The 15,085-nt window shown below is 41.8% G+C and overlaps 1 protein-coding gene across 1 annotated transcript; it reads right to left on the bottom strand.

Annotated features, from left to right (window-relative positions):
• Positions 1–9,377: 9,377 nt before the first annotated feature.
• LOC120980405 (chymotrypsinogen A-like) lies at positions 9,378–14,434 on the bottom strand. Its single transcript, XM_040409499.1, has 7 exons — positions 14,383–14,434; positions 14,196–14,299; positions 12,641–12,720; positions 12,375–12,453; positions 12,036–12,216; positions 9,953–10,086; positions 9,378–9,539 (listed from the first exon to the last, which is right to left on the bottom strand). The coding sequence occupies exons 1-7, from the start codon at positions 14,432–14,434 to the stop codon at positions 9,378–9,380; spliced, it is 792 nt and encodes a 263-aa protein (XP_040265433.1).
• Positions 14,435–15,085: the final 651 nt, after the last annotated feature.

The raw sequence follows: 15,085 nt of genomic DNA, 5'->3' as shown, positions 1-15,085 counted from the left end.
TGTAGTCACTGTGTAACAGTGGCACTGGAACAAATTTGTCACGTTTATATACTCTCAAGCAACCAACCAAATTAGAGCTCAAGTTATCAGAAGGTCAAGTTTATGTTTTTTTTTAAACTCTCTATCTGAGGCCTTGAGTTAATATAGAACACTCTACCAGCTGCGCAGAGGAGTATAGATAAGGGTAAAATATTTTCAGATTTAGTATTTGAATGGAAAATTATAGTTATATTGCATACATCTTCCATTACTATACATCAAATTAATATTTTCTGTAAATCAACATAATAGTCCAAAGATTACCATACAGACCAGCAAAAAATAATACTTGATCTGACCCCTTTTTTCAGGGCGTGGAATAGACATGAGCACAAATAAGATTTATTGCATATTTCACAAAAATGTTTCTGCCAAATGAATCCGAAGTTTTGGCGATCTGCTTTGGAGAAATTGTGCAAATTGGTACACAGCATTTTATATTTAACTCCTCCTACTCCAGGCCAGTTTTCAACTTCCTGCCCAAGCCTATTTTTGATAATCCGACATGTGTCAATTTATGTAGTAATAATTTTGTAAAGTTTACTTAGGCTACTTTCACACTAGCGTTTCTATTTTCCAGTATTCAGATCCGTCATAGGGGCTCAATACCAGAGAAAAACGCTTCAGTTTTGTCCCCATTCATTGTCAATGGGGACAAAACATAACTGAACAGAATGGAATGCTCCAAAATACATTCCATTTTGTTTGGTTGCGTTCCCATACCGGAGAGAAAACCGCACGCAGCAAGCTGCAGTTTTCTTTCTGTCATGGGATGCGGAGCAAGACAGATCTTTAATGACCCACAATGCAAGTCAATGGGGACGGATCAGTTTAACTCTGACACAATATGACACAATAGAAAACACATCTGTCCCCTATTGACTTTCAATGGAATTCATAATGGATCCGTCTTGGGTATGTTAAATATAATACAACTGGATCCGTTCGTAATGGATGTAGCTGGTTGTATTATCACTAACGGAAGCGTTTTTGATGAGCCCTGCCAGATCCAGCAAAAATTCTAGTGTGAAATGAGCCTTCCCTTACTTCCTACCAGCAGCACAGATGGGGTTAACTGCCCCCCGTGGACTGGTAGGACCGGCGGAATTTATAATGAGCCCAAAGAAGAACCAATGAACAAACTCCAGCTCCCCTAAAGGGAGGGGTTCGCCCCCCAGCCCACCGTGTTTTTTTCTGTCCTTTGGACAGGTGGACTGGCGAGTTTTCTCCCCTCTCTTGGGGGAATTGGAGGCTGTTTTATTTTATTGGGGTTTATTATAACCCCCATTTTTTGCCTCATTTTTTTCTCCAAATAAGGCATTGCAGCAGCGCTTATGCTATGCGCTTTATTTCTTATTTTCTCCCCCCATTTGGAAGTGGTATACCTGGGGGTAGTGCTTTGCCTTACTGGTGCTGCCGGAATTCCCTCAGATGGTGGTTCCATCTACCAGCAGGGAAGTCCATGACCCAACCAGTTTGACTCATATTGACAACAGACGCGTCCCTTGTAGGCTGGGGCGCCCATTTAAACGGATCCCCAGTTCGGGGATCTTGGTCTTCTCAGGAGCGGCATCTTTCTTCGAATCCCCGCGCGATGCGTGCTATCCGGCTAGCCCTCCTCCACTTCGCCGCTCAGATCCGGGGCAAAGCAGTGAAAGTCCAGTCAGACAACATGACTGCAGTGCTTTACATAAACAAGCAGGGAGGCACAAGATCCTTACCCCTTCTTTCAGAGATTGGGGTAATTCTGCGGTGGGCAGAGCTGAACCTATCCCATCTATCTGCCACTCACATCCGAGACTCCCTCAACATCATTGCGGATTCCCTAAGTCGCGGTTTACCGACCTTGGAGTGGTCACTGCATCCGGAGATCTTCAGGCTGCTAGTCCTCAGATGGGGCATGCCAGAGGTGGATCTCATGGCAACCAGGTTCAACGCCAAGGTGCAGAGGTTCTGTTCCCTATACAGGGAAGACAACCCCCTGGCGATAGACGCTCTGACGATACCGTGGAGGTTCAGGCTGGCTTACATCTTCCCTCCTTTTTCCATGATACCGAGGGTATTAATGAAAATCCGTCAGGATCAGGCCTCGGTAATAGCCATCATACCATTTTGGCCCCGGAGATCCTGGTTTACCCAGCTCATTCAGATGAGTCGGGGACAATATTGGAGACTCCCCCCGGAGCAGACACTGGTGTCGTGGGACACTCATCTCTGCCCAGATCTGCACAGATTCAACCTGACAGCCTGGAGGTTGATCAGTCCCTTCCCAGAGTGGATGGGCTCTCTGAGTCGGTCCTGAGAACCCTGTTGCATTCCAGAGCAGAGTCTACCAAGAAGGCCTACTCCCGGATCATGAGGATCTTCACGTCATGGTGCAGCTCCAACCAGGTGGCGTCTGCAGATCCGCCCCTTCCTGCGATATTACAGTTACCTCAGGATGGGTTAGATAGATGTCTCTCCCCATCTACCCTGAAGGTTCAAGTCTTTGCCATCTCGGCCTGTCTCAACAGACCATATTCTCGGGACCCGCTCATCAAACGCTTCCTTAAGGGAGCAGAAAGATTGAAGCCTACAATACTGAAACCCGTTCCCCAATGGGACCTGTCAGTGGTTCTCAAGGGGTTAGCATCCCCCCCCCTTTGAACCCTTGGAGGAGGCAAGCTTTAAGTTTTTAACTGTTTCTTCTGGCTATAACCTCAACCAAGAGAATTTCTGAGCTGCAAGCTTTCTCTGCTTTACATCCATACATCCTTTTTTTACAGGACAGAGTCCTTCTGAAATTTCTACCTTATTTCAGACCTAAGGATCCAACTTTTCAAAATATTAACCAGGTAATTTCTCTGCCTGTATTATTCTCCGCCTCCTCCCCTGATATTCCAGTTAGACATCCACTGGACATCTCGAGATGCCTCCAGATCTATGTGGATAGATCCAGAGAGTTCAGGATAGATGAGAACCTCTTCATCCTGTTTGCCGGTAAGTCTAAAGGCCGTAAAGCGTCTAAAACTACTATTAGTCGCTGGGTTAAGGAGGCCATTAGGGAAGCTTTCACTTCCCAATCGTTAGATCCTCCGGAGTTTGTGAGGGCCCATTCTATTAGGGCCGTAGTTACCTGCTGTGGAGAGAAGCCTTCTCCCATTTGAGTTGATCTGTAAAGCGGCTTCCTGGAGCTCTGAATCTACCTTCATCTCTCATTATAGAATAGATGCTAAGGTAGCAGAGTTTTCGGCCTTTGGGCAGACAGTTCTTACTTCTGCCAGGCATGAGGACCCTCCCTAGGGGATTCTTCTTGCTATCTCCCCATCTGTGCTGCTGGTAGGACGTAAGGGAATCGTTAATTTCTAACGATAATTTGTTTTCCCTTAGTCCTAACAGCAGCACACAAATTTTCCCGCCCTAAGTACTTTCTTGTTATAGACACGGTGGGCTGGGGGGCGAATCCCTCCCTTTAGGGGAGCTGGAGTTTGTTCATTGGTTCTTCTTTGGGCTCATTAAAAATTTCGCTGGTCCTACCAGTCCACCGGGGGGCAGTTAACCCCATCTGTGCTGCTTTTAGGACTAAGGGAAAACAAATTATCGTTAGAAATTAACGATTATCCAAGTGATTGTGAGACTGTTTTCCCATGACACATTTCCTTGACAGTGGTAAATTTAAGCAGCTATGTTTCACTTTTATTTCTAAAAAAAATGTCTAAAATGTATTTCTCTCCAATAAAACAGATAATGATACCACATAGTATAGTCATTACTTTACATTCCCCATATGTCTACTTTTTGTTGGCATCATTTTGTAAATGTTATTTTATTTTTCAAGGATGTTAGACGAATTAGAATTTTAGATTCAATTTTTGGTATTTTCCCAAAGTTTTCCAAAACCTGCTGTTTAAGGGACTAATCCACTTAAGAAGTAACTTTTTGGGGTTTACATAATAGAAAGTGTTAATAAATTGGGATGAGCAGACCCGTGGATGTTCGGGTTTGATCGGTTTGGCCGAACTTTAGTTCAAAGTTTGGCTCGGGAACCCGAATTCAACCCGAACTTGACCCCAAACCTGAACCCCATAGAAGTCAATGGGTGCTGTAAAATAGCTGTAAAATAGTCGTAGTAAGGGCTGGAGGGCTGCAAAAGCAAGCAAAATGGGGGTAAGAGCAGGACAATTTCTCTAAAAAATGTGGATAGTGAAATGACTTGAAATCACATAGTAACATAGTTTATAAGGTTGAAAAAAGGCAACTGTCCATCTAGTTCAGCCTGTTATCCCGAAAGTTGAACCAGGGGAAGGCAAAAAAAAAGACCCTGTGAGGTAGAAGACAATTTACCTCATTTTAGGAGAAAAAAATTCCTTCCTCACTCCAATCAGGCAATCAGAATAACTCCCTGGATCAACGACCTTTCTTTAGTAACTATAACCTATAATATTATTACACTCCAGAAATACATCCAGGCCCCTCTTGAACTCTTTTAGTGAACTCACCATCACCACTGCAGGAGCTGGTCACAGCAAATACAGTAGATGGCTTCAAAAAAGTTTTAGATTACTTTTTAATTCAAAATAACATTGAGGCTTATGGCAATATATAGAAATCTTGTTGTACACACCCTTTTCCTTTGGCCCAACCCCTTTTTAAACAGAAGATGGATATTGTTCCAGGGATTTGTTCTGTGGATCGATATACCACGACTGCAGGTTGGACTTGATGGACTTTTGTCTTTTTACAACCTTAACAACTATGTAACTATGTAACCACCTCTTCCGGCAGAGAGTTCCATATTCTCACTGCTCTTACCGTAAAGAATCCTCTTCTATGTTTGTGTACAAACCTTCTTTCCTCCAGACGCAGTGGATGCCCCCTCATCACAGTCACAGTCCTGGGGATAAATAGATGATGGGAGAGATCTCTGTACTGACCTCTGATATATTTATACATAGTCATTAGATTTCCCCTTAGTCATCTTTTTTCTAAAGTGAATAACCCTAATGTTGATATTCTTTCAGGGTACTGTAGTTGCCCCATTCCAGTTATTACTTTAGTTGCCCTCCTCTGAACCTTCTCCAGCTCTGCTATGTCTGCCTTGTTTACAGGAGCCCAGAACTGTACACAGTACTCCATGTGTGGTCTGACTAGTGATTTGTAAAGTGGTAGGACTATGTTCTTATCACGGGCATCTATGCCCATTTTGATGCAACCCATTATCTTAGTGGCCTTGGCAGCAGCTGCCTGACACTGGTTTCCACAGCTTAGTTTGCTGTTCACTAAAATTCCTAAGTCCTTTTCCATGTCAGTGTTTTACCATTTAGTATGTACGGGTGACTTGTATTAATCCTATATGCATAACCTTACATTTGTCAGTGTTAAACCTCATCTACCACCTCTCTGCCCAAGACTCCAATCTATCCAGATCCATCTGTAGCAGTATACTGTCCTCTTCCGTGTCAATTACTTTACACAGTTTAGGCTACTTTCACACCTGCGTTAGGTGCGGATCTGTCTGGTATCTGCACAGACAGATCCGCACCTATAATGCAAACGATTGTATCCGTTCATAACGGATCTGTTTGCATTATGAAGAACAAAGTCAAAACAGATCCGTCCTGACTTACATTGAAAATCAATGGGGGACGGATCCATTTTCAATTGCACCATATTGTGTCAGTGAAAACGGATCCGCTACCATTGACTTACATTGTAAGTCAGGACGGATCCGTTTGGTGTCCGCATCCAGAGCGGAATGGAGGCAGAACGGAGCCAAACTGATGCATTCTGAACGGATCCTTATCCATTCAGAATGCATTGGGGCTGAACTGATCCGTTTTGAACCGTTTGTGAGATCCCTGACACGGATCTCACAAACGGAATTCAAAACGCCAGTGTGAAAGTAGCCTTAGTGTCATCTGCAAAAATTAATAAATATATTGAAGAGAATAGAACGCAATACTGACCCCTCAGGTACTCCGCTAGTGACTCAATCTGAGTGTGTACCATTAATAACCACCCTCTGTTTTCTATCACTCAGCCAGTTACTTACCCACTTACAGACGTTTTCTCCCAGTCCGAGCATTCTCATTTTATATACTAACCTTTTATGTGGTACAGTGTCAAATGCTTTGGAGAAGTCCAGATATACGACATCCATTGATTTGCCGCAGTCAAGTTTAGAACTCACCTCCTCATAGAAACTGAGTAAATTAGTTGGACAACATAGAATAGAAAAAAATGTAAAATAATAATCTTAAACCAGGAGGTGGAGGTCCAAGTGGAGTAGGAGGTTGCGGAGGCTGTGGATGTGGTAGTGTAGGTGGAAGAGGCGGAGGAGGAGGTAGCCAACACTGTTTTTGTGGGGGTTTTATTTTATTATTGATTAATTTTTTCTTTAATTTTTTTATTTTATTTGGGGAGGCCCCAAAACATTTGAAAATGGCAAACAGAATGAACAAAGTGCACTGAATTATAACTATGGCTGGGCGCGGCTGATATACTTCTCTACTCTGACAATATAATAAATAACAATCTTGAACCAGGAAGTGGAGGTCCTTGTAGCGGGGATCCAGCAGGGTGGTCACCCAGTGATCAGCACTGGTAAGAATGAGGGCAACTCAGTGGTCATTGCGGAAGCTCTGCAGAATGTATTCGCTCATGTGTGCTAGGCTGCCCAGAGGCAATGACAAGCTCAGTATGGCATAGTCGGGCAGAAGGGGTGCTCTTTGACTGCTGGGTCCTGCCGCCTGCCAGATTGGCGCCACAGCGTCGGTGGTTCCGTACAGCGCCGAGCCAATTTTAGAGTAGGGCCCACTCATAGAGGCAACCTTGGCGTGGTGGGTGGGCTTATGCCTTTTGATCAAAATGTACACTAATGCCTCATTTAGCATGTAGCATAGGAGGCGGTACACATGCACTATTTAGTGCTGTTTTCTGCTAAAGTAGCAGGGATGAGATCAAAGCATAGCAGCTGGATGTGCGATTCATTTCTTTTCTTCTTTTTTGTATATGTATAGAGAATCTGTCCCTGGATCAGCACTCCTTCTATTCGGCCAGGTGATTTTAATTAGCAAGGTAATTTGCATGAGGGTTTAAATCAGGGATCTCAAACTGCGGCCCTCCAGCTGTTGCAAAACTACAACTCCCACAATGCCCGGACAGCCTACAGGTATCAGCCTACAGCAGGGCATTGTGGGAGTTGTAGTTTTGCAACAGCTGGAGGGCCGGAGTTTGAGATGCCTGGTTTAAATGAACCTTCCCATGCTGTCAGTTGAAGTTCCTGAGGGCTTCAGGTAAGGTGAGCTTTGACGACTGTTCACATGGTGCGGTGCTGCACGGTGGCCATTGTGCTGTTTTTCTGGTGGGTTGGGGGGGGGGGCCAGTGCTAGGTATGGCATAGTCGAGCAGCAGGGGTGCTGTTTGACTGCTGGGTCCCGCTGCCTGCCAGATTGGCGCCACAGCGTCGGTGATCACCATGCAGTGGCGCGCCAATTTTAGAGTAGGACCCACTCATAGATGCAACCTTGGCGTGGTGAGTGGGCTTATGACTTTTGATCAAAATGTGCACTTATGCCTCATTTAGCATGTATGCCCACATTTAGCATGTAGGAGGTGGTACACATGCGCTATTTAGTGCTGCTTTCTGCAAAAGTAGCAGGGATGAGATCAAAGCATAGCAGCTGGATGTGTAATTCATTTCTTTTTTTTTTCTTCTTTTTTGTATATGACAAGCCTTTGCTGTCTGTGTCCTCTGTATCTCCCCAGCCATGCTCCAGAGATGCCCATGAGCTGGTTTGCGTGCCACCCTGCTGTGAACACGGTTCCTCCTCATCATCATCATCATCCTCCTCTTGCGCCAAAACTGTGCCCTAGCTGGACAGTTGAGTACATGGCCACTGTTTGTGCCAGAACCAACCCTCCGAGCCACGTGCGGATGACTGGCCTGATAACCGCGTGAATGATTCCTGTTCCTCCTCCTCTTCCTTCTGTGCCACCACCTCATTCATCATCTCCTAAAAGCATTTTTTCAAGGAGGCATAGAAATGGGATAGTAACACTGATGACGGTGTAATCAGCGATGGTCATGTTGGTGGAGTACTCGAAATGGTGCAACACAGCACACACGTCCTGCATGGAGGTCCAGTCGTTGGTGGTGAAGTGGTGCTGTGCCGCAGAGTGAATCACCCATGCGTGCTGCTGCTGAAACTCCACTATCACCTGCTGCTGCCCATACAGTCTCTCCAGCATGTGCAAGGTGGGTATGTCACATATGAAGTGGTGAGCGGGAAGGCAGAAGTTGCTCTGCAGTGCAGACAGGCGAGCAGCAGCAGGGTGAGAATGCCAAAAGTGCATACAGATGGCCCTCTCTTTCTGCCGCAGCACCAACATCTCGGGGTAATTTGTCAGGAACCTCTGCACCACCAAATTCAGCACAAGCGCCAGGCAAGGGCTGTGCTTTAAGCTAGATAGCCCCAGTGCTGCTACGAGACTTCACCCATTATTGCACACCACCAGGCCGGGCTTGAGGCTCAGCGGCACCAATAACTCATCGGTTTGTTCTTCGATGCCCGACCACAACTCCTGCGTGGTGTGGGTTTTTTCCTCCAAACAGATGAGTTTAAGAACAGCCTGCTGTCGTTTCCCCCTGGCTATGCTGAAGTTGGTGGTGCAGGTGTTATGCTAAGGAAGTGCAGAGGAGGAAGTGGGGTAGGAGGCAACAGAAGGCTACAAGGAACGTCCAGCAATCCTCAGTGGCAGTAGGACATGTAACAAAATCTTGTTGTTTCAGTATTAAAACACAAGAAAAAACTATATAAATAAGATTTTGTTGTAATCGTAGTGACCCAGAGAATGAAGGGCACAGGACAGTTTTACCACATAGGGAACCCGGAAAACAGTGGTGGAATTCTGTATTCTTTTTTTGTTTTTCCTTTAGTATTCCATATTAAATGGAGGCAATATAAAGTACAAATTGTCCTGTAAAGAAACAGGCACTTATTCAGCTATATGAATGGAAAAATAGAAAAGTTATGGCTCCGGGAAGACAGGGAAGAAAAATGAAAACACGAAGACAAATAAAACTCCGGTATTCAAGGGGTTAAGGTACAAGAGGAGAAGGATGGCTACCCTCACTTACCACCAAGTTAGACAGAGTAAGGGTTGCATGGGAGGAGGTTGCGGGGAATTGCTGGTAGGGCAGGGCCCCATTCAAACATTTGCTGTGAGGCCCACTCAGTTGTAGTTACACCCCAGTACATGTTTTGCCACAATATGTGATTTTACATAAACACTTAGATGTTACAAAATATTATTTTTTATAGTAACTTTATTAATGACTAATATTCATAGAGATACATTTAGTTAGCAGCAACTGTCTGGTCCAACCAGGCTCTAAGAGCTGTCACACGAGCGTATACAGCAGGAGTAGATGTAGAGCAGGTAGAGCTTCCCCAGGACACAATGCCAGCCAAGGTCCAAGCTCCATTTCTCTGGCATACAAGAGGTCCACCAGAGTCACCCTATAGAAGAATTCAAAGAAAATGTGAGCATCCTACATATTTATTCATGTCCCGGTGTCTCTTGGGAATTCATTTAGCAAAATATCATGTACATTGCCACATTATGGCTCAATGCAGGTGTTGTATATATAGTGCCCATGGTGGGATCAGATTCCTATCTGGGAGATCAACAAGCTTTGGAAAAGGCCTCATGTACTGTACACAGGCATATTACTCCAGGTTGTACAGAGTTGTAATATAATTATAACACCCATACTACTCTGTAGGGCCTATTATTCCCTAGCATACTATCATTGATTGACTAGTTTTATAGGGTGAGAAATAGAAATTACACATGTAAAAGGCCTAATTCTGTTAATTCACAATGACAATGTCTTAGGTAGGAGTACCAAAAGCTTCTTATGATATCTTACCATGCATGAGGAGACCCCAGATGCTCCAGCACAGATCATGGTGCTCAGGATATTGCTTCCCCAATATCTCTGACAGTCAGTAGTGGTCAAAAGAGGCAGAGCGACCTGCTGCAGTTTGCTTGGAGTTACTTGTGCTAAGAAAAACAAAGGCATAATAAAGGAACTGATATTAAGCTTAACCCTAATAACTACTGTAGATCTGAGAAGTGTGGCAGTTAACCGGCCCTAAGGCCTCTTTCAGACGAGTGTTTCCTGTGTGGAAATCACACTCCATCTTATGGACACTGCTAGTTTTGCAGGAGCACACGGCATTATTCTGTACACAGAGCATGATTTCCGCAAAAGACATGCTCGTCTGAAAGACTTAACTTTTTTATTTGTTGGGCTACCTAAATTATTTATGCTTTGTAATCATCTCACATAGGGCTTTTTTTTTTATTTATTTGTAGAAAAAACTGGGCAAAACAAATTAAAAAAAATTATGAAGTAATTATTTAACCCCTTAAGGACCCTGCCATATTTCACCTTAAGGACCAGGCCATCATTGTTAACTTTGAAACGCTTTTACTTATCAAGGGCATTCTTAGATTGTTTTCTCATCACATATTGTACTTCATGACAGTGGTAAAATTTAGTAAAAAAAAAAAATCATTTTTATTTATAAAGAATACCAGATTTACCAAAAATTTTGAAAAATTTCCCAATTTCAATTTCTCTACTTTTATAATACATAGTAATACCTCCAAAAATCGTTACTTTACATTCCCCATATATCTACAGTACTTCATGTTTGGATCATTTTGTGAATGCCATTTTATTTTTGGGGGACGTTAGAAGGCTTAGAAGTTTAGAAGCAAATCTTGAAATTTCTCAGAAAATTTCCAAAACCCACTTTTTAAGGACCAGTTCAGGTCTGAAGTCACTTTGTGAGGCTTACATAATAGAAACCACCCAAAAATGACCCCATTTTAGAAACTACATCCCTGAAGGTATTCAAAACTGATTTTACAAACTCTGTTAACCCTTTAGGTGTTCCACAAGAATTAATGGAAAATGGAGATGAATATATATATAATAACTAGCTTGTCATTATGAATTACATTATTTCTATTGTCTTGATTTTTCAAACCTGTCTACATAGGAGCAAAATACCATCTATTTTACATTTAGCTCATGTTATGATCTCAGCTTTTTGCACAATTTGGCACCTTTTGCTTAGTGAGAGTCCATAACCGGTTAACAAATTCTTCCTTACATTAAATATAGCTATTGATTAGTGAAGTAGTTTGTAGAAATAGTAATGACATTGTCAATAAATTGATGTAAGAATACTATAATTATTAGCAATTCTTCTGTGTCTCTCCATGTGCAGTATGTGACAGATTAATATGTTTTGCGTCTAACACACCTTTGTTTATAAAATAATAATTGGCAAGCATTAGAGCTGAGTGTGAATCAAATGAACAAACCAAAAATTCTTAAGATTTCATTTCAGGTTAATCAGAGATAAGAAAGAGCTCTTTTTTTTATTATGGCTGAACAGAAAGAATTACCATAGCTTAGCTGCCTGAGAGGCCTTGATTGATATGGAGAGCACTTGAGTACTCATGTAGGCCAGACAATGCTCCTCTGGGTTTCTGGGGAAAATATATGCAATATATCACTTACATCTGATGGCATCAGAGAGGCTTAGCTTTCTTTTCATTTTTGGAAGGAAAGCTAATTCTAATATCTTTCCCAGAAACCCAAAGATATGCACACCTCTCTTTTCCAGAGGAGTGTTATACAGAGATGTTTAATACTCCTTCCTTTTGGAAGAAAGGCTGATTTGCATGTCTCCTTTCAAGGAGTCTTTCCTTCTTTCTGTCTTTCTTTCTTATTTGTGTAGAATCAATTTTTACTCGAAACAAAAATTGCTCCTCTCTAGCAAGGATGTGCAACAGGGTTGGTTACAGGTTGATTTCAGCCTGAATGTCATATTTTTCTGCTTATACACACCAGAAAGCAGGTGTAAATGCTTTGATAAATCTGCCCCAATGTTTCCTATATACTTATAGTGCTGTCTGTAATTATGGAAACTTACATGCAGCATTTACATAGCCCCATCCAGTAGTAACACATCTCTCTCCTCCATTGAATACATCAACACCAGCAGCAACGCACACAGGGGAGACCCGGCTGTTGAATGTAGCAGCACTGGTGAGCTTCAGGAGAGTGATATCATTTGCAATGGTAAAGGAGTTGTAGCTGGGGTGTCTGAAGACCTGTTAAAAGACCACATCAGTTATATATGTAGTTAGCACTTTCAATTACATCTGATTTCCATTTACAAATGATGTGTCAAAACATTCATGGCATTTGTGATATATTTCCATATGTAAGTTTATGTTTGTGTTTCTTTAGCCATTTTAGTGTAGCTTACCCTGGAAATGGTCTTGGTTTGAATAGGCTCAGCAGAGGAGGAACGGTCAAATTCACCCAGAATTACACGGTGGGAGGTTCTGTGTACCAGAGAGTCACAGATATTCATGGTTTTACTCTGAGGTACCACGTCAATGACACAGAAAAATAATACAACATACTCTTTTCCACAAGTTTAATAAACTTTGATGGAATTCCAGAGTTGCTCTAAACTTGAAAATGCTGGCATATGAAATGCTATAAAGTCAACTAATATAAAATACTTACGTGACTCCACAGTGGGCAGCAGTGACAACCCAGAGACTGTTGATCAGAGAACCACCACAGAAGTGAAATCCAGTGTAGTCCTGTAGGGTACAAAAATATGAGTCAATGTATTGTTTTCTAATAACCCAGAAAGGGACATTTTACAGTTTTCACTCACATTAGAACTACTTGTGCTATGTTCAGACATGGTAGAATTGTGATAGATTTGTGGCCCAGTTTACAGTACAATTTATGTGGATGGAGTTTTCAATGCCACGGATAAAATCAGTATGGAAATACTGCATGATGATTTGCAGATTTAAAAATATGTAGTAAGCTCTTTCTTCTTAATTTTCACCAAGGATCTCACCCTTCTCAATGCATAGTAGTGTACGGTAACATAAACTGCAAATCCATAGCTCAAAAAATCTTCTGATTTGGGACAATTTTTTTGTAGGGAAATTTGTGCTATATTTGGACTTTGCATTAGGTATTATTACGCATGACAGTGTCTTATTTTCAGTCTACAAACAATGGATCTGTGAAAGTTGATACCTTTCATGTGAAGTTCTTATCTTACTCTCATCAATAGAAAGGGCCATTGTTCATCCACAAACACAGAAAAGAATAGGAACTGCACTGAGATGCAGATTGGACATGCTGCACCATTAGAAAACAGATGTGTGTATCGCCCCATAGAAATGAATTGGTCAGTGTGCACTATCCTTGAAAAAAAGATACACTGAAGAAAATATGGCCATCCACTTAAGCTCTTAGACACACAAGTCCTTAGTCCACCTAGAAGCCAACTTAGTCTCTGCCTGTAATGTCTTTTAAATAAATTTAAAAATACACTTAAAGGGCTTGTGTCATGAAGCATATTCTACAGCATCAAACCTGGATATGAATACTTTTGTAATTGTATGTAATAAAAAATGTATTATGGCCAGTGGGCTATTAAATATAATGTATCTGTATACCTGCCACATGCTGTTTGTTCTTTTCCTTATTTTTTTGGGGTCTTACGTGCTCAGTTTAAATCTTCAACTGCCACCAGCCATATGTTATGTTAGAAGCTGTGGCAGTTACAGAAAGGACAGGCCCCCTGAGCTGGCAGGCTGAAGATAATCTAGCAGAGCAATTGGGGCAGTGAATCTAGAGATCTCTGGATCCGTGTGAGGTACAGGGCTGGTTCTAGTTTCATTAGAAAGATATCGTCATGTACTATATGATGTCGGATTTTCATTTTTACATTAACCATGGCTTAACTCCTTTAACTGTTCACAGTCCCACTGGCTCCTTTCCTGATGGATTTCTGACAGGGTCAATGTGGCTTGGTCTCAGGACCACTGTGGTCAATCACTGGCCTCAGTGGTCACCTGTTCTCAAATGGCACATCACCGCTAATGGGACCATTATGAGTCAATGCAATCCATCAGGATTCATTTGTATCTTTTAAAGATGCCTTGAACTAAAACGATGATGTTAGTGTGAACAAGTAGTATGGGATTACAATTATTATTAGATATATCTTTGGAATAATTTCAACTAGGTATGTTAAATGTTTTCACAGTACCTGAAGAGACACTTGCCATGGCCAGGAACCAGAAACGGCATTCTCACCGTTCACAATTCTTGCATAGCCAGTAATAACAGGCTTGATACTTGGCACACCACAGCCTAAATATTAAGAAATTATTATTATTCAATCTAAAAAATTACTATAAAAAATAAAATGTTAACTTAGGCATTTTCTAACTTACCAAGTGTACCCCCAAGCAGGGCAAGGCATGACAAGAACCAAAGGAATGCCATTGTAGTCACTGTGTAACAGTGGCACTGGAACAAATTTGTCACGTTTTTATACTCTCAAGCAAAAAACAAAATTAGAGCTCAAGTTATCAGAAGGTCAAGTTTATGATTTTTTTTTTAAACTCTCTATCTGAGGCCTTGAGTTAATATAGAACACTCTACCAGCTGCGCAGAGGAGTATAGATAAGGGTAAAATATTTTCAGATTTAGTATTTGAATGGAAAATTATAGTTATATTGCATACATCTTCCATTACTATACATCAAATTAATATTTTCTGTAAATCAACAGTTTCAAAAATAATGATATTAAGTTTTTAATAGTCCAAAGATTACCATACAGACCAGCAAAAAATAATACTTGATCTGACACCTTTTTCAGGGCGTGGAATAGACATGAGCACAAATAAGATTTATTGCATATTTCACAAAAATGTTTCTGCCAAATTAATCCGAAGTTTTGGCGATCTGCTTTGGAGAAATTGTGCAAATTGGTACACAGCATTTTATATTTAACTCCTCCTACTCCAGGCCAGTTTTCACCTTCCTGCCCAAGCCTATTTTTGCTAATCCGACATGTGTCACTTTATGTAGTAATAATTTTGTAAAGTTTACTTAGGCTACTTTCACACTAGCGTTTCTATTTTCCAGTATT

The sequence above is a fragment of the Bufo bufo genome, chromosome 10, assembly GCF_905171765.1.
Source record: "Bufo bufo chromosome 10, aBufBuf1.1, whole genome shotgun sequence".
NCBI classification, from domain to species: Eukaryota; Metazoa; Chordata; class Amphibia; order Anura; family Bufonidae; genus Bufo; species Bufo bufo.
Note: the sequence above shows the minus strand (reverse complement) of the source record. Positions and strands in the feature narration are given on the sequence as shown.

What these genes read in the sequence shown, in the direction of transcription:
- LOC120980405 (XM_040409499.1), bottom strand. Translation starts at nt 14,434, where the DNA reads ATGGCATTCCTTTGGTTCTTGTCATGCCTTGCCCTGCTTGGGGGTACA. An exon ending in AAACCAAGACCATTTCCAGG is followed by an intron (nt 12,217 to 12,374) that starts GTAAGCTACACT and finishes GTCTTTTAACAG; the next exon opens with GTCTTCAGACACCCCAGCTA. An exon ending in GGGCTATGTAAATGCTGCAT is followed by an intron (nt 10,087 to 12,035) that starts GTAAGTTTCCAT and finishes TGTTTTTCTTAG; the next exon opens with CACAAGTAACTCCAAGCAAA.